Below are 27837 nucleotides of genomic sequence, written 5' to 3' on the forward strand. Positions count from 1 at the left end.
ATCCCAAACTTTAGTTAATATAAAGATAGTTAGGCTAAAATAATTATAGTAATTTTTTTTTGGATATTGACTTAAAACTCAATGACTACGTTAATGTAATCACATCAAACTAGCTACTGCATACAAAAGGAGTTCCTCCCTTCTCTGAGAGTCATTATGGTCTGACAGAACCAATGCTTTTGGGTAACAGGCCTATGATTGTGCTAAGAAAACCAGCAGGGATCATGATATTTTATCAACACCATCTACTCTACTCCTCTAAAGATATAGCTAATTCTTTTAGCTTTAGAATCTAGACATGTATCTCACAACAATAAATCATTATTGTATGATAATATTCTATTTGATAAATTTTATCTCTGATTAAGCAAGTCAGGAGAACTTTTTTTTTTACACTTTTCCAGTATAGCTGAAAGTCCATTTAAATTATTAAATCGTAGGGGCGCCTGGGTGGCTCAGTCGGTTAAGCGTCCAACTTCAGCTCAGGTCACGATCTCACGGTCCGTGAGTTCGAGCCCCGCGTCGGGCTCTGGGCTGATGGCTCAGAGCCTGGAGCCTGCTTCCAATTCTGTGTCTCCCTCTCTCTCTGCCCCTCCCCCGTTCATGCTCTGTCTCTGTCTCAAAAATAAATAAACGTTAAAAAAAAATTATTAAAAATAAATAAATAAATAAATAAATCGTAGGAAAGCTAGCTGTATCCATTTTTCTAGTTGCCACCTTTGTGCTTAAATGGACAACTAATAATAAAGATTATAGTTAGTCTTTATTAATTAGGGTAACAGGAATAGGGACATGGAAAATGAAACTAACATACACAATGCACAAAGTCCACTTTACTGGCAACTTTCATCCTTTTCCCTTGTGCTATAAATAAAAAGCAAAATCATCTGCTGTGAATTTTAATTCCTCTCCTCCCTTCATCTTAACTGAAGGAGCTAGTGTACAATGACATAGTCTAAAGGCCCATAAGCATGATCAGGGTCATTTATGATCAACTATAATCACAAACTGAATACATTTTATGGACCAAAAAAATTCCCAATACATATAAAAGACTAAAATGTCAAATTATATGAAAATAATAAATGTTCAACTTAAATACAGACACTAGAAGGCAACACTACTTTAACTTAAATGTTCCTATAGTTACAAGCTATACAATGCTTTTCAGCACATAAGCCAATACCACAATTTAGTTACACAGTTTAAGCGTGCAACTCTTGATTTCAGCTTAGGTCTTTTTTTTTTTTTTTTTTAATTTTTTTTTTAACGTTTTTATTTATTTTTGAGAGAGAGAGATAGAGCATGAGCAGGGGAGGGGCAGAGAGAGAGGGAGACACAGAATCCGACGCAGGCTCCAGGCTCTGAGCTGTCAGCACAGAGCCCAACGCGGGGCTCGAACCCACACATCGCGAGATCATGACCTGAGCCGAAGTCGGATGCTCAACCGACTGAGCCACCCAGGCGCCCCTCAGCTTAGGTCTTGATCTCATAGTTTGTGGGACTGAGCCCAGCGTCAGGCTGTGCACTGACAGTGCCGAGCCTGCTTAGGATTCTGTCTCTCTCTGCACTGCCATCCCAGTGTCACCCACTCTCGCCCTGGCTCATACTCTCTCTCAAAATAAATACATAAACTTAAAAAAAAAAAAAAAAAAGGAGTGGGAACCATTTTTTAAGGAAGAATTTCTTAAGGTGCAAGAATTTCTTTTTTTTTTCAACGTTTTTTATTTATTTTTGGGACAGAGAGAAACACAGCATGAACGGGGGAGGGGCAGAGAGAGAGGGAGACACAGAATCGGAAACAGGCTCCAGGCTCTGAGCCATCAGCCCAGAGCCCGACGCGGGGCTCGAACTCACGGACCGTGAGATCGTGACCTGGCTGAAGTCGGACGCTTAACCGACTGCGCCACCCAGGCGCCCAAGGTGCAAGAATTTCTTAAGGAAACATTCCAAATCACCAAAGTTCAGTCTTCATGTTTTTGTTGCCTCTCAAAACTTGAGGAGTAATCTTATTATAAAAATTTCATAATAATATTGTTATGATGATGAATTTTTAGGACAAGCTTTAAATGGAAAACTTTTATATAAAATTCAGGAAGGATTGGTCCAAACCTTTGAACAATTAAACTTCTGAAATATCTAAATCAATAAATGTGTAAATACCTTTTTGTGCTCTTCATATTCTAATTTACTTAGCAATAATGCCTTCTCAAGATCTGCTTCAAACATTTCAGATGTCAGCTAAAACAAAAAGAAAGTTTCACAATTATGCCACACAAGCAAAAGAACTATGACTATATATACAGAAAGGAAAACAAATGCATTAAAAAATAACCTGGGTTCTCCAAAGTTATCTCTCCATGCCAAAGTAGGGAACCCTGTATTTTACAGAAGATACCAAAGCAAAACTTCCAATTTTGATATTTCTACTTCCCTATTCACTGTCAATTATGTTTTATATATCAATTTTTCCCTTTAGCAAAAAAAACTTACAAAGAAATTGACAATATATTAGATGTCGATGATGGTATCCAGTTTAAGACACAGAAAATTTTTTTTTCAACGTTTATTTATTTTTGGGACAGAGAGAGACAGAGCATGAACGGGGGAGGGGCAGAGAGAGAGGGAGACACAGAATCGGAAACAGGCTCCAGGCTCTGAGCCATCAGCCCAGAGCCTGACGCGGGGCTCGAACTCACAGACCGCGAGATCGTGACCTGGCTGAAGTTGGACGCTTAACCGACTACGCCACCCAGGCGCCCCATGACACAGAAAATTTTAATAGGGATTACTACTCAAAAATACTAAAAAATAACACAATCAGCATTATAAAACATACCATTCCCTTAATACAGATTAATCCATGGGTACTGAAACTTTAAACAGGTGACCAAAAAACTTTAAAAGGTGACCAAATGTCCTGGTATATCCCTGATGTTATAGCATAATTATTCATAGTGCATCTTTTTACTCATATCCTTTTATTTGGTTGCCCTACCTTTTAAGGTAATCTAATACTATAAAAAATGATTCTTTAATTTTTGATCTATATCTTTTGGTTCCTCTTTCCCACCAGTCAGTCTCATCTTAACTTCTTATAATACAGCTTCCATTACCCTCTAATCAAACTACTCTCCAAGAATTACTTTTCTTAATTGCCAAACAGAATTGCTACAGTAGTTGGGTGGGACTTCGGGTTTCCACCACGGAGATAAGGTTATATCTGCAGCTGTACACAGGAGAGTCACAACATAAACTTCCTGGACTTGTGTACATGTATGTGTTGACCTATGTGGACTAGATAGTAAAAGCACACATTCAGTGGATATTTCTTGTTTCTGTCTGTTCAGAATCCATTCCTTTACTCCTGTGAATAACTGTATTTCATCCCAAAGTCCTATGATTCTAGTAGGACAGCCGGTTATATAATCCTATATACCACCCACCAACAAACCCACACAAAATCCAAGCTACCATCATCAACGACAGCGTGGGGGCAAGGGATCCAACTCTTCTTTTGATCTCCTAGCAATTAAATTTTGAGAACAAACACAAAGCAAGCGGGTTCTAGTCATGTGACAGCCCTCTACAAATGAGCATGTACTAGTTGTACTAGGTCACTCCTTTAAGTGCTCCAGAATTCTTAGTTTCCATCTTCCCCAAGGCCTACTTGTTTGGTTCTTAATTCAGATCTGTGAAACCTTTCAACAAATGATCTCTGCCAAATTAATCAGAATTATTTCTACTGCTTGATAACAACAACAAAAATCTAAACCAAAACAGAAACCAACTCCAAAATGGAGTGATATATTTCCAAGGGATAACTTAAAAATTGGAAAAATAGTAACACTGGACACAATGAACTAAAGCTTTTATTCCTAACCAAATCATACCTCTGAAAGCATCTCATCTAAACCTATACTAAGACAACAAAAAGAGGGGGGGAAAGAGTAGGTTTATCACAGAAAAAAATTAATCTAATTCAGAGAAAAATGCAATTAGAATTAAAATGGTAAATAAGGGATTATAGCACTAGAAAACACCATAAGCCCAGAGTAAATTGTACATAGTTCTATAAAATAACTAAAACAAACTGAAGGATTAATTCAACCCAAATTAGTAATAATCAAGAAAAATAAACTAACCTTTTAAGTAATTTACAATACAAAGGGACATTCAAAAACAATATACAGTTATAAGGTAAAAAAAGAATTGGATTCATGTGTTACACAAGTTTATATCAATTTCTCCACCTAAACTCATAGCCACTGAGTACAAATATTTCTCTGTATGTAAAGCCAAGAAGTCATCCCAACACGGAAAAAGTAACAAACGACTTGAGTTTATTCTGAACAAAGTTGATTCAATTTACCACTAAACTTTTAATCCACATTAATGACATTTAACATTTATAAAAATTGCATTTAATATTATTTCCAATATATTACATATTCTGACCGATATTCCAAAAATAAGTTAGCAGGCAGGAGAAGAGGTTAGAGAGTTGGGAGTCTTGCAAGATGTCATTATTCTTTTTTCCATTAACTAGTAGCAGTTGAATATTAAAGTAGCTGATTCCAATAGTATGATAAAAACAATGAGATAGAACTTTTAAAGTGAAAACTATGGTTCTCTTCAGCATTTGATTCTAAATAGCACTTTAGAACTTTTAATTTTTAACATCAACTAGTATACAAGGAAACATAAGTAGGCAAAAATGATTTAAGTTTCAATTTAAGTTTCTAAGAACTAGAACAAATCTTCCAAAAATATCTGTATGATCCAACAGGATAACAGAGAACCTGGGGCGTCTGGGTGGCTCAGTTGGTTAAGTGTCCAACTCTTAATTTCGGCTCAGGTCGCTATCTCAGTTTCATAGGCTCGAGCCCCATATCGGGCTCTGTGCTGGCATTCTCCCTTTCTGTCTCTTTCTCTGCTCCTCTCCCACTTATGCTGTCTCTGTCTCTCTCAAAATAAACTTAAAAAAAAAAAAAAAAGGTAACAGGGGACCTTCTATGTGCTTTGCCTGTAGGGCTTTAAAGAAACAGCATATGTATGGGTTTTGCCCTTAAAGAATTTCTACTCCAGTTGGGGACTAACACATATGAAGTGCAGAAAATAGAGTAAGATGTTGAAAGTGCTACAAAAGTGGTGGAAAAAAACCATATACAACAAATAAAATTTAGAGAGGCATACAGAAAAGACATTGATTTAAGTCTGTCCTTAAATGACAGATATAATTTGGACAGGTAGAAAAGGGAATAGAAGTAGTTCAGGAGGAAAGACCCAAGTGAACAAAGGTATGATATTAAAAATAATGTATTATGGGTGACACTGATAAAGAAAGGGGATACCTGATAAAGTGTGAATTCAATACAAGAAAGATGTGAACAAAATCCAGGCTTTGGGAGATCACACAGGTGGATAATTTAAATTCCAATTCCATGTATGCTAGCTGTGACCTTGGGCAAATTACAGAAGTTCTGTAAATTTCAGTTTCTTCATATATAAAAAAGGAAATAGAAATATCAACCTTACAGAGTAGTTTTCAAGATTTAAAGCTATTAATACATGTAAAGTACCTAGCACAGTGCCTGCCTGCCACAAGAGTTACAAACAGTGAATTAGAATTCCCCTTCTCTATGTTGGAGTATAGTGGAAAATGAGGTTGCTTAGGTAGGGTAGAATTAGATTCCAGACACTCCCTAAAAATTACAGACTAAGGGCAGCTGAAGGAGAAATGCTGATAAAAGTAATTTTAAAGAAATAAACTGAACCCTTATAAAAATAAAGGCTTAGAATCAATGTGTTTGGCTAACCCTCTGTAATCTCAGCATATAGAACCAGAACATAAAAGTACAGAAAATAAAGGCTATATCTTAGAAAAGAATAGCCAAGTTTTAGAAGACTAACTGAACATGAAGTATGAAAGAAGAATGAATTAAAGATAAGATTTTTGATCCTAGATAACAGGGAGAACGGTAGCATAAGACTAAAACTTCAAGAAAGAGAAAGAAAACATGATTCTAAATTCTCTAAACATATCTTACAGCATTAATTAATCATAAGACTACTATAAATACAGTTGTCAACCTAATTCATCAGAACACGTACAGGCAGAACCAACAGGGGAAAAGTCTGAGCCTAAAAGACAGGTACCAGGCAAGAAAACACAAAAATCACCATGATTTTTAAAAAGTATCTTCTATTAAGCTTGCAAATAGAGAATTCCTCATTTATGAGAAGAGGAGGAAAGGAAGAAAAAGAGGAAATGGTAGGTAGGTACTACAATGCCTATAGGATTGAAGAAAATACTTACATGTGCCCAAGATGGAGTACTTCAGAACCCCTTCCTCTTGGCTTCCTTCATTGACTCCTACTCCTCATCTAGTAGTAAAACATTTTTTTTTCTATTTAAACAAACCTATAGCTCAAGGGCTTATGATCAGTTAAGGAGTATGAAGAACCAATGAAAAACGGAAAGGACGGTAAACATTTTGGAACTAGATTTTTAAAAATTGATTTGTAAGCCTAAGTACCATAACAATTTTACCCATTTTAAATTCAAGCAAAACCAATTCTAAATGAAGAGTTACTCCTCATTTCCCACAGGCATCATGGGAACAGGGTTTTATAACACAACACAGAACATCATTCTGAAGACCTCTCACGCTTGCAGCCAACTGTTTATTTAGTCACAACAGCAGCAGTGCCCTGTCATCCTCTAACTCCATGATCTTCCGAGTGTGGACCACCTATCTTTCACTAATTTGGAAAGCAGAATTATCTTCCCAGAAATCTTCTAATAGTCTTACTGAACATTATTATTTTAAAGGTTGTCAATGTTCTACAAAAATTGGATCTATGTGTACACACTAATTATCAGGTTCAGTTCATTTTAGTTAATGTATCTTGATGTCTTTTGAGTGTTGTTTACATTTTTTTAAATGTTTTTTTACTTTTGAGAGAGAGGAAAAACAGAGTACAAGAGGGGGAGGAGCAAAGAGAGAGAGGGAGACACAGAATCGGAAGCAGGCTCCATGCTCTGAGCTGTCAGCACAGAGCCTGACGCGGGGCTCGAACTCATGAACCATGAGATCATGACCTGAGCTGAAGTCGGACATTTAACCAACTGAACCACCCAGGTGCCCCTTAAAAAAATTTTTTTTTTAGTATTTATTTATTCTTGGAGTGTTGTTTACATTTTTTGTCTGCATTTTTGTTGTATGCTCTCTTGTATCTCTAAGGAACAAAATTGGTTTAATCATATACTGAGGGATTAAAAGTAGGAATGAAAACAGAACTATAAACATTGCAACTTATAAAAAACACCTGAGTTTTTAAATGAACAGGACACAAATACAGTGAATACAGAATATATATCTGTTTGTGTCAGGACAAGAGCGATACCATATAAGCAACTGAAAAGGAAAATTATAAATAGAAAATTAAGACAGTGACTATTTGAAATTTTGATTTGTTGAGTCAACCTATTTGTTCCTAGCTGCCTGCTATGAGACATGGTCAGACCTGTAGCCTGAAGACACCAGTTTTTGTTTCACTTTCAAAGCACAATTGTAGGAGTCTTTTCCAGAACAAGTACCAAGTAATGCTTTTTCCAGAAGAAAAGTGATGAATTTTGTTGCTAAAAAAAGAGCCCCAAAATACAGAGGATTCATTTGAATTTGCACTCCTTATAGAGATATAGAGACACACATGCAAGTCAAACAATTGCCAAGGGTCTTATTATACCAGCCATCAGGTTAATGACAAATAGTATACTCACAAACATAGAACAAGCTATTGGCAAAACACCTTTAATCAAATGGAGTAGAGGATTCAATGTGAAAGAACAATTACTATTGTGCACATGCTAGCAGATAATCCACTTCGGAGTCAGATAAAACCAGTGATGTGCGGTTTGAATCAGTAAGAGGAAGAAACACACAAATTTTGATTGGTTTATCACTAAAAACTTACCATGAGAAGAAATTTTTCTATTCAGTTAATTATTTTTGAGCCATGATGTAGAGTTACAAAAAGGTACACTGGAATCAGTAATATCAGTGTATCATGAATAAAGGAGATATAACTATACCTGAACAATATCTCCACAGATTTATTCCCAGGCAACAGGTATTACTGAACAGTATGTCTCTTGATCTTAATTCAATATTAAAAGTAGTAAAAATTATAAATATGACCAAATCAAAGCAGGCCTATTCATCTGTTAAAAACAGCTTTACTAAGATATAATTCACATACTTCATATATCACATAAAACTTGTGCATTTCAAGTGCAAAGCATATACCTCATTTTGATGTATACCATTCTGCAAAGAAATAGGAAATATAACACTATCTTTCCAACTCTGAAGTATGCTGAGATGGATACAAGTCTACGAAATGGAAAATGAGATACAAACATTTCTTAAGATACTAATATTGCATTGAAGATCATCTCTACAATTTCTAGCAACTTCCATAACATACCTCAGCAAAATATATAATATCTTGAATAGTCTGAACCTATTCTTTCAGGTCAATGTGTCACAACTTTTAATATTAAGGAAAAGATAAGAATTAGGATCAAAATGTGTTCTAGGCAGTTTGCCCCCGTTGGTCTTTTAATGGGTAAATTCAACTATTTATATTTATAAAACAAATTATTTGTCTATTATCCTTTTTCATATCTTATTTCAAAGGCTTCCTTGCATCTTCCTTTACTTTATAACTTCTGCTTATATGGACCAGGTTTAATTCTTTTTCTTCAACTGATTTAAAACTTATAGAATGAAAAGTCTTGTGTATAAATAGTTCTTTTAAATTAAAAAAAAAATCACACTTGGAACTATGTATCTTGTCATCAATATGAAAAATCTTAAAATACCTACTGGCTTCCCCAACCTACTTCCTCACCAATTTTTGTGTTCAAAAACAGGGGTTCCGTTCCATTTTAGACAAATTCTTCATGTGAATTATGTTCTCATTAATAACAATTTACAAACACTACTGAGAGTTAATTATGTATTGAATTAGCTTCAATGTTCGCCACTGGTACTTTCCAATTGTGCTCTTTATTTAGATTTGTCTTAATTGGCAAAGAGTGTATCTCAGAAAAATTTGCAGAAAGAATAATGGCAGTATGCCTCCTTAGCCCTTGCATGTCTGGGAATATATTTCTTTAGCATTCAAAAATATGACATCTTGGCTAGATACAGAATTCTTGGTCCTAACATTTTAATTCTGCCATTTAAAGTAGCTGGTCTAATTTTTTACCTGTTTTCTCCCATGCATATATTTATAGTATTATTTTTGTGTCTCTTATTCTTAAAATTACTTTTAAGAGAATTTTTAAAAAGTTTTCCCAAAAAATCCTTTGAAAAAGGCTTAAAAGTTCTTTCAAGCTCAGATTCAAGTCCTTTAAGAAAATTTTTATCAACATTACCTTTAATGATTGCCTCTATTCTATTTGTTTTAGGGACCCTAACTCTGCCTCTGTTGGATTTCAGTTCTGTGTTCCAATCTATTAGGTTGATTTTATTGGCAAAATTTATCTCAAATTTTCCTTCATACAATTGACTCAATTTTCTTCAGTGTATACTCTGTTCTTTAGTCTTCCTAATGAAATTTTAGATTCTATGATTTTACTTCCCCAAAATTTTTTATTTCACCCACCCCTCTTTTCAACTTCTTTGGCACTTTTTCACCTCACCTTGTATATATATATATATATATCATTACTAATCCCCTTGACTTTTACAAAATGGTCTAGCTCCTTGGTTTTTATTAAAAGAACAGGTGCTGTCTATAATCAACTTCTGCTCCCTGTAATAAATATTTTTCAAAGTATGCTTTCACTCTGGAGACCAAGTACAATGTTCTTTTCCTTTCACATGGCACAAACTTCTTCAGCTGAGATGAGATCAACTAAGTTCCACTGTTTGCTCATATGTAGACGGAGTGGATGCTTGTTTACTATCCACCTGGTTGCTGTTTAATGCCAGCTGCCAGATTTTATGCTGAGACTCTGTGAAGCCAAAGTCACCTTGGTGATTTAGGAGTAGGAAAGTTTGTCTTAGCATAATTTCTCTTTTGTGATTGAAAAAAGTAGCCACATAACAGGCTAGTTTTCTATAGTCAGCTTTTTGTCTGGCTCAGCCCTCAATACTGGAATTTCTCACTGTGCTGTTTCTTTATTGTGTCGGAGAACACCCACCATTCTACAGGCTTTTTGCCTAGTTTAGTCACTGCCTGGTCCCTACTTTTAAAATTTGTTATTCCACACAGTAAAATAGATTCCAAATGGTTTACTGTCCATCTGTTCCAAGGTCTGCCTTTATCTCTTTGTCATTCATCGGTGTTAATTATCCTAGCATCTACTCTACTTCTCATGACCTTGATTATTTTCTGCAAGTGAGACTTCCAAATATGCTACCAGGTTTTCCTAAGTGGCCCATCAATAGCATATCCAGCAGAAGTTCCTCAAAGTTCCTGAGCCAGGGATGATATTCTTGTATAGGGCCAGGGCCATGGCAACTATTTCCTTTTCATAATTACCTGGTCATTCTGGCAGCAATCAGTAGGGGCAGGAAGAAGGGCAATCAAATATCTGTGCTCAGGTTCCCACATTACACAAAATGGATTTTGGTGCAAATTTGAGTAGTTTTCCTTCATTAATTTTCCAGTGCTCTTAGGGCCACTGGGAGAAATTCTCTCTGGTGAAGACACTGGTAAATTCCATTACTGTCTAAACAAAGTAGATCATTACATTTATACTTGTAAGAATTTGTCATAATAAATGCCATAGAAGGAAAAAAAGAAATAATCAAATAAAAACTAGAGGGTTTAATACAAGACAATGTATCTAGTATCCACTGCCTGGAAATATCTTTTAAATGGCATCTGCAAACAGCTCTTGTATAATAACTGATGCTTGTGATGATGAGCCTAAGGCACTACACAATCCTAATGAAAATGTGATAACTAATACAGCTGATGTGTTAAGAGCACAGTTTAGTATACTCTAAATCTTTTAAAACTAGTAACTGAAGCATGATAGGTATAGCACTCTATTAAGCCAAATATCTGATAAAACAATACCTCTTCCCAATGGATTAAATGACAGTTTAACAAGTAAGCAAATAAGTAACTATTCATTTCTCATACATCCAGTATCTCCTAGAGTACATTCTAGGCTTAGTATGTTATTTTCCTGAACACCACACAGAAAAAGAAACTGGTCTTAAAAATTACCTCATTTGGTTATTACTGATATCTATTTAATAGAAGCACAAAATATCATATAAGTAAGTTAAACTAACAAATGTCATATACTATGTTACATCAAAGTTGAAGAGGAAGTTTACCTTCAAAGTTTTTCTTTTTTAAGCAAAACTGTGACTAAGTATTAACAAGAGACCTCTGACCCTACAAATACTCATCTCTTGACATGAAAGAATTTAATCCTGTTGTTTTAACTTCTGTATCTCTCCCTCACTTGTAAAAAGGCATATAAACTGAAAACTCACAAAATAACTGCTTTGAATTACATAAAATAACAAATATATCAACTTTTTCCTAGATAAAAAACAGAGCCTCTCAGTAAAAGCAAAAGATGTGTGAATTAATCCAATACAATATGCTCATCAGAATAGTGTTGTCATGGATTCAGATACACTGCCATTTTAAAAATGCATAAATTTGGGGTGCCTAGGTGGCTCAGTCAGCTAAGCCTCCAACTCTTGATTTAGGCTCAGGTCATGATCTCAAATCATGAGCTCGAGCCCTGCCTCAGGCTCTGGGCTGTCAGCACGGAGCCTGCTTGGGATTCTCTCTCTTCCTCTCTCTCTGCCCCTCCCCCGCCAAAATAAATAAATAAACTTAAAAAATAATTAAATAAAAATGCACACATTCATCAAAATACAAAGCAAAACAATTTGATTTACTTAGCTGTACCTGTTCATCTCTTTGCCTCCACTCTTGCCAATTCTCTTCTCGTGAATCCTTCTGCACTGGGTTTGGTAATGAAAGCTCATGGTGAGCATTACAAATGGCATGGGAGGATTTCTGGGGAATTTTCTTAAAAGCAAGATTCCTGAGCTATGAAACAAATGAACAAAAATCATTAAACTCAGTCTACCAATTCTAGAATACTAATGATTTTTTGTTAAGAAGTCAATAATATTTCTATTCCACTCATTATGCTCAGAGTCACTATTTGTGCTTTTCTTAATCTTTGTAAAATAATAACTTCACAGGTATTTAGATAATATTGGTGGGTTTCTAAATGAAACAATAAGTGAAAATGGACTGTATTCTATTATACCATGATTTTAATGATTCTGCTTTACTTAAAGGAAGAAGTTTATAAAAGTGAAAAACAGGATAACAGGTGTACTTTTCACTATGTTGTACGCCTGAAGCTAATATGGCACTGTATGGCTTGTGGTGAACATAGCATAATGGATAAACCTGTTGAATCACTATACTGTACACCTGAAACTAATGTAACAGTATGTGTCAACTACCCCCAAGTAAAAGAAAAAAATGTTTAAATGGGGATAATGATAATATATCATTACTGATTATTACAGGGTTGTTGTGTTGTTATTAACTGTGTCAATAGATGCAAAGTACTTAAAACACACATACGTGACATACATGACACTGTATGTCAACTATACTTCATTTTTTAAAAAAGCAAAACAGTGGGATTCAAAAAGATTAAAGTTGGGGTGCCTGGGTGGCTCAGTCGGTTAAGTGTCCAACTTTGGCTCAGGTCATGATCTTGCGGTTTGTGAGTTTGAGCCCCACGTCGGGCTCTGTGAGGACACCTCAGAGCTTGCAGCCTGCTTCAGATTCTGTGTCTCCCTCTCTCTCCGCCCCTCTGCCACTCATGCTCTCTCTCCCTCTCAAAAATAAACATTAAAAAAAATTTAAAAAAAAAAAAGATTAAAGTTTAATGGCTTACAAATTTAAAAGTTTAAACAACTCCAGCAACTACTTTGCTAGTCCTTAAAAATACAGGGCCTAGTCCACAAAATAACATGATGAGCTAAAATTGGACTGGCTAAACCAGTCTCAAGTAACAGTCACATCATCATGATCTGAGATACAGCAAGTGAAACAAGAGATAAAACTATTAAGAAGTTGTTATGGATTGAATTGTAATCTCCCAACAGATATGTAGTAGGCCTAAAACCCTCAGGTGTCCGTGAATGGGACCTCATTTAGAAAATAAGATCTTGCAGAGGTAATCAAGATAACTTACAATACAGTTTCACTGAGAATGGGCCCTAAACCAATATGACTATTGTCCCCACAAGAAGAGGTGAAGACAGAGACACACAAAGGACGCTAAGTCACAGCAGAGGCAAAGACTGAATGATGCAGCCACAGAAGCTAGGAAGAGCCTAGGAAGGGCTCTACTCAGAGTCTCAGAGAGAGCCTGGCTCTCGCTGACCCCTTGGTTTGGACTTCTGCTCACAGTCTATTGGGAGAGCAGACACAAATAGTTCTAATTATTACCTCATTTGCTTCACTCTGTTGTTGTTCCTTCTTTTTTCTTCTTTTTTCTCTCTTTTTCTCATTTGTAGTTGATTTGCTTGCTTGAGACTTTCCAGTATTCCGACCTTTGCCTTTTCCGGGCTCAGAATCAGAACCACTGCCACTATCTACTTGCAATAGGGCAAAACGAGAAGCAGTAGTGGGAACAGAACTAAGTACTGCTGAGGCCATTGTAACGATTTCTATTTTAAAATACTTTTGTCAAGAATAATTCCTGTAGGGAAGGAGAAGAGGCAGATGAGTAAATATGCTCAGTAAAATCTGTTCTAGATTCTAGAACAACACACACACACACACACACACACACACACACACACACACTTCTCCCAACACTGGATTTAGTTTTTTGGGGGTTTTTTTGTTTGTTTTTTTTTCAAGTAGGCTTCACACCCATTGTGGAACTCAATGCACAGCCCAGCACCAGGCTTGAACTCATGACCCGGAGATCGAGACCTGAGCTGAGACTGAGTTGGAGGCTCAACCAACTGAGCCACCCAGGCGCCCTTGGATTTAGCAATATTTGGATTCATACCCATAAGGCCTACTGGCAATAATATTCTTTTCTAATTTAAGTAAGCAATATACAACTGTAAAATAGAAAATAGAGAAAAGATACGAGATTTCACAACTATTGCAAGACTACCACCAATAAAATGTATTCATTTTTCCATATATGGTTTTCAAAAATTCATGATTTTTTTTTCTTTTTTAAGTGTACTGCTGTAATATATACATATGTACAGAGAACATGTTAAACCAACATGGTTTACAATGAAGTAGGATTATTTTTTACATTGCAGAGACCCTCAGTCCAACTAACTACATGTTAATCTCCAACTTCCAAGACAGGAAAAAAGGAGTAGAAAAGGAAAAACACTCCTATCATTCACAAAATACTACCTTAAAATTGATTCTGGAGACTGCTACTAAGTCACAGAACTGACAACAAAATAGAGAACCAAAGGAAACTTTTTCAAATCACCTTCCACATTATCTTCTGGTTCACTAGCTTCAGCATACCTTGAGTATACCTATACACTTAGGATATTAAAGGTCTTGCAGTAATATCTAACCCAAATCATTTAGTTTTACAGAGGAGGCAACTGGTACTTAGACTGGTTAAGTGACTTGCCTAAGGTCAATCTGCAAGTTATTGGCAGAGTCTCGACATGAACCTAGGTTTGCTGAACCTTGCTCTGCAAGTTCAAAGTAAGAAGCCCCGTAACTACTAGAAGACTCTAGAAGACTTGGTACTCTTTCAACTAAAAAAAAAAAAAAAAAAACAGGGGCTCCTGGGTGGCACAGTCGGTTAAGCGTCCGACTTCAGCCAGGTCACGATCTCGCGGTCCATGAGTTCGAGCCCCGCGTCAGGCTCTGGGCTGATGGCTCAGAGCCTGGAGCCTGTTTCCGATTCTGTGTCTCCCTCTCTCTCTGCCCCTCCCCCATTCATGCTCTGTCTCTCTCTGTCCCAAAAATAAATAAACGTTGGAAAAAAAAAAACAAAAACATTTTTCTTTTTTTTAATGTTTATTATTTTTGAGAGAGAGACAGAGAGAGAGAGAGACAGACAGACCACAAGCACAGGGGAGGGGCAGAGAGAGAGGGAGACACAGAATCCAAAGCAGGCTCCAGGCTCTGAGCTGTCAGCACAGAGCCTGATGCAGGGCTCAACCCCTCAAACCCACAAACCTTGAGATCATGATCTGAGCTGAAGTTCACACTCAACCAACTGAGTGACCCAGGTGCCCCCAAAAGAACCACATTTTCTTAATAGATTGTGAAATTAAGAAATTTGTTCATTTTTATTTTGAAATGTATCAAGTACACAACTCAGTAAAAAAATTTTTTTAAATAAATGAACATTCCAGTTACCCAGCACTAAGATTAACAGAATGTTAACTCACCCTGTGCCTCTCCGCAATAGCATCCAACTCACCCTGTCCAGAGATAATTATCCTAATTTTCGTGTTATTCATTTGCTTGTCTTTACAGTTTTAACATGTCTATCTGGAGGCACAGTACTCATATCCAAACCAGCTACTGTCATTTCCAAAATATCCTATTTTTTCCACAGGTTCCCCCCTATTCAGTATGGTAGAGGACTATGCAAAAGTACAAATACTAGAAGTGAGAATCACTGAGGTCCATTTTGAAAGCTAACCACATACTATAGTTTATATGTTTTCATGAGGGAACGAAAATGAGAAGCATGCATTCAAACTTCCATCTTAACCTAAGAATCCGGAAAATTATTTGGAAAGCTTTCAATTTTTTTGTGAAACAATGCACAAAAATTAAAAAAAAAAAGAGCTGATATTTGAAGATGCTACCTAGTAGCTACTAAATCAGAGTATTTTTATTATAAAACCATGTTAATACTTATTGCTCCTATACCCAAAAATATGCAAATTAAGATTGAATACCATGACACATAGAGATGGCATCACACTGATAAATTATGACATATTTTTATATTTTTTTAACGTTTATTTGTTATTGAGAAACAGAGAGAGCATGAGCATGGGAGGGGCAGAGAGAAGGGGAGACAAAGAATCTGAAGCAGGCTGCAGGCTCTGAGCTGTCAGCACAGAGCCCGACGCGGGGCTCGAACTCACAAACTGCGAGATCATGACCTGAGCCTAAGTCAGATGCTTAACCGACTGAGCTACCCAGGCGCCCCAATTACGACATATTATTAGACTTAATCTTTGCTGTAAGCATGAGAATTAAGTTACTACATGGGAGAATATACTATATTACAAAATGAAAAAGAAGTTCAAGACTCAAAAACACTATGGAAAGCATTAATACTGCTTCAACTTTAACATGCCACGTTAAAATCCTTTTTTTAAAAAAAAAGCTTGTTTATTTTTGAGAGAGAGAGAGAGTGCAGGTGCTGGGGAGAGGCAGAGAGAGAGGGGGAGGACAAGGGATCTGAAGTGTACTCCACACTGACAGCAGAAAGCCCCATGGAGGGCATGAACTCAGGAACCGTGAGATCATGACCTGAGCCAAAGTCAGACGCTTAACCGACTGAGCCACCCAGACACCCCAAATCCTTTAAGTTTTAGTTGCTTTGAGCACTTTAGGTACAAAGATCCTGTACAGTTTTTCAACAACTATTGCCACATTTAATGTTAACTCCTGGGACTATAAATTGCATGTGTCAGCCATTCACAAATACTTACTGCCCCTCCCTGAAGGAGAATTACATACCACTCTCCTACTGAATGGGAGGCATGACCATGTCATTTACTTTGGCCAGTGAAATATAAGCTTTAAAAAGCTTTAAAAGCCAGAATGTGGTTCCTATTTCTGTGATTGTGGAAATATATGCTGAGCTGGAGTCTCCATCAGTCAAGTCTGATGGAGTCTGAAATTACAATGAATAAAATCTCCTTATTAACCTGTAATGGATATGTAGCTTAAGCAAGAAAGCAACTTTGCTGTTTTAGGCTGCTGAAATTTTCAGGTTGTTATTACAGCATAATCTGGCCTTATCGTGACTGATTTCTTGCACAAATAAATTTATTTTCCACTCTAGGACTAATATCAAAACCATGAATTTCACATTTAGATTGTTCTACATGAGCTAAATGTTCACAATTGTCTATCTAAAACATCTTGGGGCACCTGGGTGGCTCAGTTGGTTAAGCGTCTGACTCGATTTTGGCTCAGGTCATGATCTCACAGTTGTGGGTTCGAGCCCTGCATCAGGTTGTGTGCTTACAGTGTGAACCTGCTTAGGATTCTCTCTCTCCCTTGCTCTCTGCTCTTCCCCCTCTTACACTCTCTCTCTCTCTCTCTCTCAAAATTAATAACCTTAGAAAATATTAAAAAAAAAAATAAAACATCTCCACAAAGCTCACAGAAATTTTCTTTCTGTGGCATAGGGCAGAGCTTTCTGACCGACGTATCCTCAAATATTGTTTCCCTTAGTCCTTGGGGCACCTAAGAAAACCCTGGAGAATTCAGAGATGCTGGGCCCATCACCATCAGATGCAGGCAGCCTTGTGTGGTGCTCCCCAGAGGACAGCACGTGCACATGCTGCTCTGCAGTTATTTGTCAACTGTGAAGAGGGCAGTGCAGGAGTCCCTGGAAATCTACTTCTTCAGACAAGTGTAGAAGGCACCGGTGCCCATCAGAGTAGGCAGGTCCAAGGAACTGTTGGAAGAGTTTGTGTTCTAGGTGCCCCAAATGCAAGCCGTGCAGTACAGGGAGCAGCAGCTGCTGTGCGGAGGGGCAGAGCACAGAATCTCCTAGTGAGCAAGGTTCCAAGTAATGGCCTGAAAGCTCTATGTTCACAAGTGGCAGGTACTTCCTCCCACTTGCCGGTGATATGCCTTTTTAATGGCATAAATCTAACTGCAAGGTGACTGCTCAAACAATGCACATGCTTTCTGAAAAAGCATTTGCTTTTTCATTTTTGTCATTTAAAATGACAAAAAGAGTTTTGTCATTTTAAACACTTGTAGTTACAAAGTCTTATTGAACTCCTTTCATTTTATCACACAAAAAATTCTTTATTACATTTTCAGAGAAATGCTTTTAAATTCTCTAAAAATATTTTCAATTGTTACAAATTATTGAACAGTTATACAACAAAAATGTTTTGTTTTGTTTTGTTTTGTTTTAATTACCTACTCAGCTAAACAAAATTTCAATGAGAACTCAATTTGAAGAAAACATCATCTAAAAGTCTGGGTCAGGAATAGTATATTTTTTCTGATTTCAGGTTTTTATTTAAATTCTAATTAGTTAATATATATGGTAAAATTGGTTTCAAGTGTAGAATTTAGTGATTCATCACTTACATACAACACCCACTTGTATATTCTTATTTCATGGATAAACCTGTTTAAAAATTTATGTTCATAGAAGCAAGCACAATTTTCTCATTAGAAACCCTGAAAAGATTCTGAAGTTTTATACAAATACAACATTTAATATCTTTCCTAATACTTTATATTTTGTCTTACTTATCCTAATCAAATACTATAAAGAAAATGTAACACCTTTTTCCACCCAGCTCTTTAAAGACGCTGTAGATCTCCTCCCAGTTTGGGGACAATGAGATGCTCTGGTCTTTTATGTTTGTACTGCAGAAGTCAGAGGGCAGGAAAGCACTACCTTATGAGTGCTGACCTGGAGCAAGAAGGCCTAGTCAAACCTGGTCAACTTGCTGCTTGCTTAGAGCTCCTGAGCAATCCACCTGCTTCCTCTGTGAAATAGGGACAAGAGTGCATAGCTCACTGGGTTGTTGTAAAGGTTAAATAATATACGTGAAGAGCTTAGAACAGTAGCCAGTACAGCAGAAGCACTCAAATACAAACATCTACTGGTGTTCTTACTATGATTTTTAACTAAAGTATGTCTCCAGGTCCTAAAAGGCACAGAACTGGCACAAGCTATTTAAAAATTTGGCTAAGCTTGTCTGACTCCATTGCAGAAAGTGTTATGAAACTTAACATCCAGCCCTTCTCAAAGCTAAGGCTTTAATTTATGAAAGGAAAAAGGATTTAGGCACTGAGAAGTAGTGGTCAAGCAGTCAACCACTGAAGACAGTCAAACACCTGAAGATTATGCCTAACAAATGGCAGAAGGGAAACACCCATCTACCTGAAACCCAAGAATCACAGTAAGGACTACGTCTTAAACACAGCAGACAAACAATAAACAATTCCTGAATGAATGTAAAGAAATAATAAAAGAACAACAAAGTGAAAAGAAAGCATTAGAATAGTGTTAATTGAAAAACAGTGAAAAGACAAAAAGTTTTTCTGAGGAGGCAGCTACCTATGCTACACTTCAGCAACCATGTGTTAAAATACTTTTTTAACTTAAGAATGGATAGCTGGAAAGAGAAATGTTCATGGATAATGTTTCCTTGTTTGGTCAGAGGCAGGGATGTAAAACAGGAGAACAGAATAGAGGGTAGGGAAATGAAACAACTGGAAGGGCTGGATCATCTGTGTTACACGTCGTACTTAAAAAAATTGGGCTCCTGGTGGCTCAGTTGGTTAAGCATCCAACCGACTTCAGCTTAGGTCATGATCTCGATTCATGAGTTCGAGCCCCACGATGGGCTCTGTGCAAACAGCTCAGAGCCTGGAGCCTGCTTTGGATTCTGTGTCTGTCTGTCTCTCTCTCTCTCTCTGCGCTCCCCATCTCTCTCTCTCTCAAAAATAAATAAACATTAAAAAAAAAAAAAAAAAAAGGTAAGAGCTAACACATCGTCTACCTCAATAGCCATGAAAGAAATCTATGCACCATGTCAAAGGGTACACTAACTAGTACTTCAGAAGTGGAAGAGAAAGGAAATGTAAATTTTAAATGAAAGAAGGAAATAAAAATATAAAAACAATCCCCAATTTGTAAATATGAATATTATTTCCATACATACCAAAAACAAGGAAATCCATGCGATTACTCAATATGCTTACTGTCTTTTCTACAGTTTTCACTATTTCCCTAAATATTCTATAATGACCATATTTCTTCTATAAGAAAAAAATTCATTTTGAAAAGGGAAAATGGTCATCTACGCCTAAATTCAAAAGGGTAAATATAAGGTAATCACTGCAATATTGATTTTTTTCCTGCCCTGTATCAAAACTTAAAAAGGGCCAACTACAGGTCAGATTGACATTGAGATGCCCCTGGTCTTCATGTTAGTGATGAAGAAGACAAATGACAGACGGCAGTTGTCAAAGACTACACACTTTTAGGAGAACATTACCTGCATTAACAAACTTTTCAGAAGTTACAAAAAGATAGTCATGTTATACAATCCAGGGATTCATTTGAAACCTTTTTTTTTTGGTAAACCTTGAAGAGAAAAGGGGAGAAACAGGCAGACCATGAAATTATCAGGCATTTTAAAGACACTAATTCAGGGGCACCTGGGTGGCTCAGTCGGTTAAGCATCCAACTTCAGCTCAGGTCATGATCTCACAGTTCGTGGGTTTGAGCCACACGTCAGGCTCTGTGCTGACAGCTCAGAGCCTGGAGCCTGCTTCAGATTCTGTGTCTCGCTCTCTCTCTGCTCCTCCCCTGCTCATGCTCTGTCTCTGTCTCTCTCTCATTCTCTCAAAAAATAAACAAACATTAAAAAAAATAAAAAATAAAAATAAAGACACTAGTTCAGGGAATGGCTACAGTTACTATTCCTTCAGAACACTATTCTTTCAGTCTTGTGTCCTAAACTTCTACATCTCCATCTAGAGTCACAGCTAAGAGATATTAGGATAAACAGGTTCAAATAGAGCTCTTCTCCCTCCCCCTACTATTTCCCTTTTCTTTCTGTCTCATATGGTCTTTAAAATCCAAATACTCAAATGTCCAGATGTTTATATACCCTTAAGTGACATGGACATAATTAAGATACACAAGGCAAAAAACACACGCCAGACATCCTGTAAGCTGCCAACATTGGTCAGTCTATGAATGTGGTGGCTAGTGCTGGAAATTAAACAGCCATTTATCTATTACTAAAATACTACACAAATCACGTTGTTAGTCCAGAAATTTAATGATTATTTTGTATATTTCCCGTCTTCCCTTTGAGTCTCCTTTTAAAAATAACTTAAAGGCAGGGTGCCTGGCTGGCTCAGAGCGTTTGACTCTTTATTTATTTAAAAAAATTTTTTTAATGTTTATTCACATTTTTGAGAGAGAGAGAGAGAGAGCGTGAGTGGGGAAGGGGAGAGAGACAGAAGAAGACAGAGCAAGCTCCAGTCTCTGAGCTGTCAGCATAGAGCCCTACGTGGGGCTTGAATTCACAAACTGCAAGATCATGACCTGAGCATTAGTTAGTCGCCTGACTGAGCCACCCAGGCGCCCCAGAGAGCATGTGATTCTTGACTTCAGGATTGTAGGTTTGAGCCCCATGTTGAATGTAGAGATCACTTAAAAATAAAATCTTTAAACAAACAAAAAGGCTATCAGAAAGACAAATTAACAATCCCCTCTACAACTACATCAAAAAGAATAAATTTAACCAAGCAGCTGAAAGACCTGCACACTAAAACCTATAACACACTGATGAAAGAAATTGAGGAAGACCCAAATAAATGGATATTTTGTGCTCATGGACTAGAAAAATCAATATTGTTAAAATGTTCATATTACCAAAGCAATCTACAGATTGAATGCAATCCATATCAAAACTACAATGGCATTTTTCACAGAACTAGAACAAATAACTCTAAAATTTGTATGGAACCACAAGAGATCCCAAATAGCCAAAGCAATCTTGAACAAAGCTAGAGATATCATGCTTCTGATTTCAAACTATATTACAAAGCTACAGTAATCAAAACAGTATAGTACTGGCATAAAAACAGACACACAGACCAACAGAATAGAGCCCAGAAAACCCACACAAACATGGTTAATTTACACAAAGGAGGATATACACAATAAGCAAAGGAGAGTCTCTTCAATAAATGGTACTGGGAAAACTGGACAGCCACATGCAACAGAATGAAACAGAACTACTATCTTATATGGATTACTATCTTATACCATACAAAATACTAACTCAAAATATTAACTCACATTTAGAAAGACCTAAATGTGAGACCAGAAACCATAAAACTCCTGTAAGAAAACATGGGTGCTAAACTCCTGGACATTACCCGTGGCAGTATTTGTTTTGGATCTGACTCCAAAGGCAATGGCAACAAAAGCAAAAATAAACAAATGGGATTACAAAAAGCTTTTGCACAGCAAAGGAAACCATTATCAAAACAAAAAAAGCAACCTACTGAATGGAAGAAGATATTTGCACAGCAAAGGAACCATTATCAAAACAAAAAAGGCAACCTACTGAATGGAAGAAGATACTGATAAGGAGCTACTATTCAAAATATATAAAGAACTCATACAACTCAGTAACAACAACAACAACAAAATCCAATTTAAAAATGGGCAGAGGATCTGGATGACACTTTTCCAAAGAAGTCAGAAGGATGGCCAATGGGCACATGAAAAGATGCTCAACATTGCTAATCATCAGGGAAATGTAAATCAAAACCACAATGAGATGTCATCTCACACCTGTCAGAATGCCCATTATCAAAAAAGACAAGAGACGTGCCTCGGTGGCTCTGTAAATTAAGTGCCCAACTTTGGCTCAGGTCATGATTTCAGGGTTTGAGTTTGAGCCCTGCATCGGGCTCTCTGCTCTCAGCTCTCAACACAGAGCCAGCTTTGATTCTCGGTCTCCTTCTCTCTCTGTCCATCCCCCTCTCGTATTCTCCCTCTCAAAAATAAGACGTTAAAAAAAAAGAAGAAGACAAGAAAGAACAAGTGTTGGAAAGGTTGTGGAGAAAAGGGAAGCTTTGTGCACTGTTGTTGAGAATGTAAATTGATACAGCCGCTATGAAAAAACAGTATGGTGATTCTTCAAAAAATTAAAAATTGAACTGCCATATGTTCCAGCAATTCCACTAGTAAGTATATTATAACTGCCAAGATATGTAAACAACCTAAGTGTCCAGTGATGTTTGAATGGATAAAGAAAATGTGGTTTATATACCACACTTACTATTCAGTCACATAAAAGGAAATCTTGCCATTTGTGACAACATGGATAGACCTTGAGAGTATTATACTAAGTGAAATAAATCAGAGAAAGACAAATACCATCTGATTTCATTTATATGTGAAATCTAAAAAGCAAAAGAACAAATAAAACCCATAGATACAGAGAACAGACTGGTGGTTATCAGAGGGGAAGGGGTTTAGGGGATAGGTGAAAAAGAATGAAAGGGGTTAACTGTATGATGGCAGATAGTAGGTAACTACACTTATTATGACGATCACTTTATAGTATATGCAAACATAAATTATGCTGTACACGTGAAACTAATGTGTTATATACCAATTTTACCTCAACAAAAAAATAAAAATAACATATGCTAACTTAGGTAGCTGAAGGAAGACAAAAGAAAATTCACAAAACAATTTAAAAAATTTTTTAATGTTTATTTTTGAGAGAGAGAGAGACAGAGTATGAGCAGGGGAGGGGCAGAAAGAGAGGGAGACACAGAATCCGAAGCAGGCTCCAGGCTCTGAGGTGTCAGCACAGAGCCTGACGCAGGGCTTGAACCCACAAGCCGTGAGATCATGACCTCAGTCAAAGTCAGTCGCTTAACTGACTGAGCCACCCAGGCGCCCCCAAAAACAATTTAAAAACAAATGTTTCAGGTGAAAATGCACAAGAACACAAATAAGTTCACAAATGTAAATATACAGGCAGCTTGTAACATATAAGTGCAATATTCTATAATTTCTCAAAGACTACCATTAGTAAAAACTATTAATTGCTCTATACTTGAGATGACAGCAATATCAAATTATAGTGAAATCTCCATTTAAAAATATACTCAATATTCAAAAGGCCAATTATTTGACTTATTAAATATTATAGCATACGTTAGGGCTTTCTATAGCAACTGTCCTTCCTCCGATGCTATAACAAAATAAACTACTTAAAAATTTCCTGAACACACTTTTAGTTTTACTTGTTTATATCTTTTTTCTGTTCCCTTCACCTAAAATGCCCTCCCTCTCTTCCACTTACAACTTCTATTCATTCTTGGAGTGCCTGGGTGGCTCAGTCGGTTGAGTATCTGACTTTGGCTCAGGTCACGATCTCACAGTTCGTGGGTTTGAGCTCCACATCGGGCTGTGCTGACAGTTCAAAGCCTGGAGCCTGTTTTGGATTCTGTACCTCTGTCTCTCTCTGCACCTCCCCCACTTGTGCGCGCTCTCTCTCTCTCTCTCTCTCTCTCTCAAAAATAATAATAAACATTAAAAAAAAAAAAACACCTTCTATTCATCCTTCAAAATCCTACTCAAGGGCCAGCATCTCTATGAAGCTTTCTCTGACCTGCCTCAAATAAATCATTCCCTCTGTAATATTTCTGTATGTTTATATTTACTTTATTGAATGGATTCCATTAAAATTATCTGTTAACCCTTGTGCCTAGCCACCTACAATCATGATGTCAACATTCTGAAAGTCAATCCCTAACAAAACCACAGGACCAGACACACAAAAGATAATTTCACTGAATTAAAAAAAAATATTTATATTCCCCAAGTACACAGCTCTCTATGCAATGAAATATGTGTCTTCAAGAAGAATGCACAGCAAAAGAAAATGCAAAGTGCACTATAGATAACCCCCCATTCCCATAATGCAAATGTGAACGAACAATGATTATTAGCAGTTCAAATTTTTTTCATTAGAAATGCCATTCTAGTAAGTGATCATCGCAACCGATTTTGTTCAGGAAACATATTTAAGAAACATACTGGTTAAAGTGTTGATTAAAAAGAATTAGGATATACCAGGTACTTAAATTAAATAAACTCTTTCTAAAAATGAATAACCTAAACTGTAAACAGCAGGATTAATGGTTAGTACTCTCAGGCTCTTCCACCAAAGTTCTGAGGACTACTGCCACTATGACCTCATTCCTCTAGACTGTGAGCTCTGTAGGGTCAAGAAAAATGGTAGCAGTAGCCCTATCTCAGTCCTGGGAACCACAATTAGGGCAATCCAGAATTGACACCTGTATAAAATCCTCAATCAACAACCAAATATATTTCTTTAATAAAATGATAATTATCTTCCATTAACACTATCAACCAGTTTAGCCTAATCAAAAAAAGAAATTAATACAAGGTAGTGGCCTCCTTGAAATATAACTTAGATTTAGGAAAACAGATTGAGAGGCGCCTGGGCGGTTCAGCCAGCTGAGCTACCGCCTCTTAATTTTGGCTCAGGTCATGATTTGAACCCCTTCATGGGTTCATGGGATTGAATCCTTTGTTGAGCTCCCCACTCACAGCACGGAGCTTGCTTGGGATTCTCTCTCCCTCTCTCTCTCTCTCTTTCTCTCTCTCTGCCCCTCCCTCACTTGTGCTCTTGCTCTCAAAATAAACTTAAAAAAATAAAAAATAAAATAAAAAAACAGATTGAGCATAAAATGAAATGGCACTGAGTTATCAGTGATTCAGTACCTGGTGAAAAAATTTTAACATATTATTTCATGTTCTGTTCCTCAAGGCAACACAACTAAGCAATCTTTCACTTTGGCTTCTTATAAAGTTCACAACCAACACTTGCCAAGTACATACCAAAACCGTGCTCCCAACACACTTACTACAAACAAGCCACGTAAATTTAATGGGTATGTCCTAAATTCCACTTTTTCTTCATAGTGAAGTACTGCTTCCCTAATCCAATCTGCGCCTAATTTTAGCAAAAAGTACAAGCAAGTACTAAGTGTATTTTCATTTGCTCCAATATGCTTTTGGTCAACTTCCAGTTTCTTGCTCTTAGTCCACAGAGTGAAGTCACTAAATTGGTACCTTATAGATAAGTCTGTTATAACCACTTATAACAATTAAGAATACCTCCCATTAATTAGGGGAGCCTGGCTGGCTCAGTCGTAGAGCACACAACTCTTGATCTCAGAGTTAGGAGTTTGAGCCACCCGTTGGGTGTAGAGATTACTTAAAAAGTAAAGTAAACTTAAAAAAAAAAGAATATCTCCCATTAATTAGGATATATGATTAATATCAACGACGGTTACAAACCTGTTGAGAAATAAAATCTGTTATTTCCACAGATTAAGTATTTTTTAATATTTCAATTTCCCATAAAGTTTTTCCAACATTCCTATTGCTGCAAATCAAATATGTTAAACTGATGATTCAGGTTACAATCACAAGCACCGTTACTACATAAAGAAACAGACAACAGTGAATGATGTAGAAAAAATGTCACTGGCTTTTGAGTAAAAGAAAGATGATCTTTAATTAGTGCTTCTAATGAAAGCCGTAGCACCCACTCAATCGTAAAATCTGACTAAGGTAAGAGTGAAAAATCAAAGAAGCTGAGAGAAAAGACAATTAAACAAGCCATTTTTGTCATTACTGTTCAACATCTACTAAACCCCCCAAAGGCTAGAGATCTGACAAAAATTCTTTGACGGCTGTTCCAAAGAAAAACGGCAAGAAACAAAATTCAAAACCCTTCTCATTTACTTTTCAACAGCTAGCGGGGAGGAGGAGAAGGAGCACTTTATTCAAAAAGTAATACACTATACCTCACTCATGAACGAAAGCCAAATTTCACCCAGAGGCTGTCAACCGAGGCTCCAAAACTTATTCGCACAAAGTACACGGAGAAAGAAACAGGGCTGGGCGAGACCTAACTCGGGCAGAGATGCGGTTTCCAAACCTGAACGGAAGAAAACAGCGAGTCCGGTCGTGGCTCCAGAAATTTCCGAGCGCCCGGCTCGACGAGGCAGCGCGATGCCCGCGGCGGGGAGGGGGCGACGGCACCTGTCACCCCGCGGCCCCGCCACCACGGTAGCCCCCGGGCCCGGGCCCCGCGGAGTCTGGGGAGGCGCAGCCACGGCCCGGGCGCCGGGGCCTGAGGAGGCGCGGGTCCCTCTCCGCCCCGAGCCCTGCGCCGAGCGGCGGGGCCGCGGCCCTTCCCGAGGAGCGGCCCTCCCCGCGCCCTCTGCCCAGCGGCTCCGACCAGCGGGGCCCGTCGCCTCAGGCCGAGTCCCCAAGCGCCGAGCCCGAGGCGCACGGAGCGGCGCGGCCGAGGCGCCACCACCGCCTCAGGGGCGCCCGAGCCGTCCCCCGCGAGGCGGGCCCGCCCTCCGCGTACTCACCGGGCCTCCCCGGCCGCCGGCTCGGTCCTCCTCTCCCTCCTCCCCCCCGCCGCCGCTCCCGCGGCTCCTGGGGCGGCCGCACTGGGCGTTGGGACTAGGCTGGGTCAAGGGGCAGGGGCGGGGGCGAACTCGCGCCGGGCGGGAGTCGCGCGGCGGCCCCGCGAGCGGGCGCCGGGCACTAACGGGCCCCGCGAGCGGGCGCCGGGCTAGGCGGGCTGGGCGGCCCGCGGAGAGGAGCGCGGCTGCAGGCTGCGGTGAGGGGCGGGGAGAGCGCGGTTGCGAGCCGAGGGCGGGAGGGAAGTCCCGGCGGAGGGGGCGGCGTGAGAGCCGCGGGGCGGAGCGGGGGCGGGGCCAGGCGCGCCCGCCGCCGCGCGCGGGGGTTTGTTTATTTTCTCGGTTGGTTGCGGCGCTGGCGCGTGGGTAGAGGTTCGCCGGTGACGTGAGCGCCCAGAGTTGGGGGAGAGAACCAGAACCACCTGCTGGAGAAGGGGAGCTACGGGGGCCGGGCAGGGTCCAAACGGCTCGCGTAGGCGGCGGCGCCGCTGTCCTCGGGGTTACCGGGAA

At 38.3% G+C, this 27837-nt stretch overlaps 1 protein-coding gene across 4 annotated transcripts in view; it reads right to left on the reverse strand.

The window, feature by feature from the left end:
- The window catches only part of GKAP1 (G kinase anchoring protein 1), an 85112-nt gene extending 58333 nt beyond the window's left edge, over nucleotides 1-26779 (reverse strand). The window contains exons 1-4 of one of the 4 annotated variants that reach the window (XM_047102812.1): nucleotides 26698-26779; nucleotides 13531-13783; nucleotides 11959-12102; nucleotides 2164-2241 (exon numbers count right to left, since the gene is read on the reverse strand). In XM_047102812.1, coding sequence (XP_046958768.1) covers nucleotides 2164-2241; nucleotides 11959-12102; nucleotides 13531-13740 — 432 coding nt within the window. In that variant the 5' untranslated portion in view covers nucleotides 13741-13783; nucleotides 26698-26779. Of the gene's footprint in view, nucleotides 1-2163; nucleotides 2242-11958; nucleotides 12103-13530; nucleotides 13784-20309; nucleotides 20403-26697 lie in introns of those variants that run through there. The other 3 variants (XM_047102800.1, XM_047102827.1, XM_047102819.1) reach the window with 3 other exon arrangements.
- Nucleotides 26780-27837: the final 1058 nt, after the last annotated feature.

The sequence above is a fragment of the Lynx rufus genome, unplaced genomic scaffold (genome assembly GCF_022079265.1).
Source record: "Lynx rufus isolate CCGP_SWC_20201006 ecotype Redwood Valley unplaced genomic scaffold, mLynRuf1.p SCAF_10, whole genome shotgun sequence".
Classification (NCBI taxonomy): Eukaryota; Metazoa; Chordata; class Mammalia; order Carnivora; family Felidae; genus Lynx; species Lynx rufus.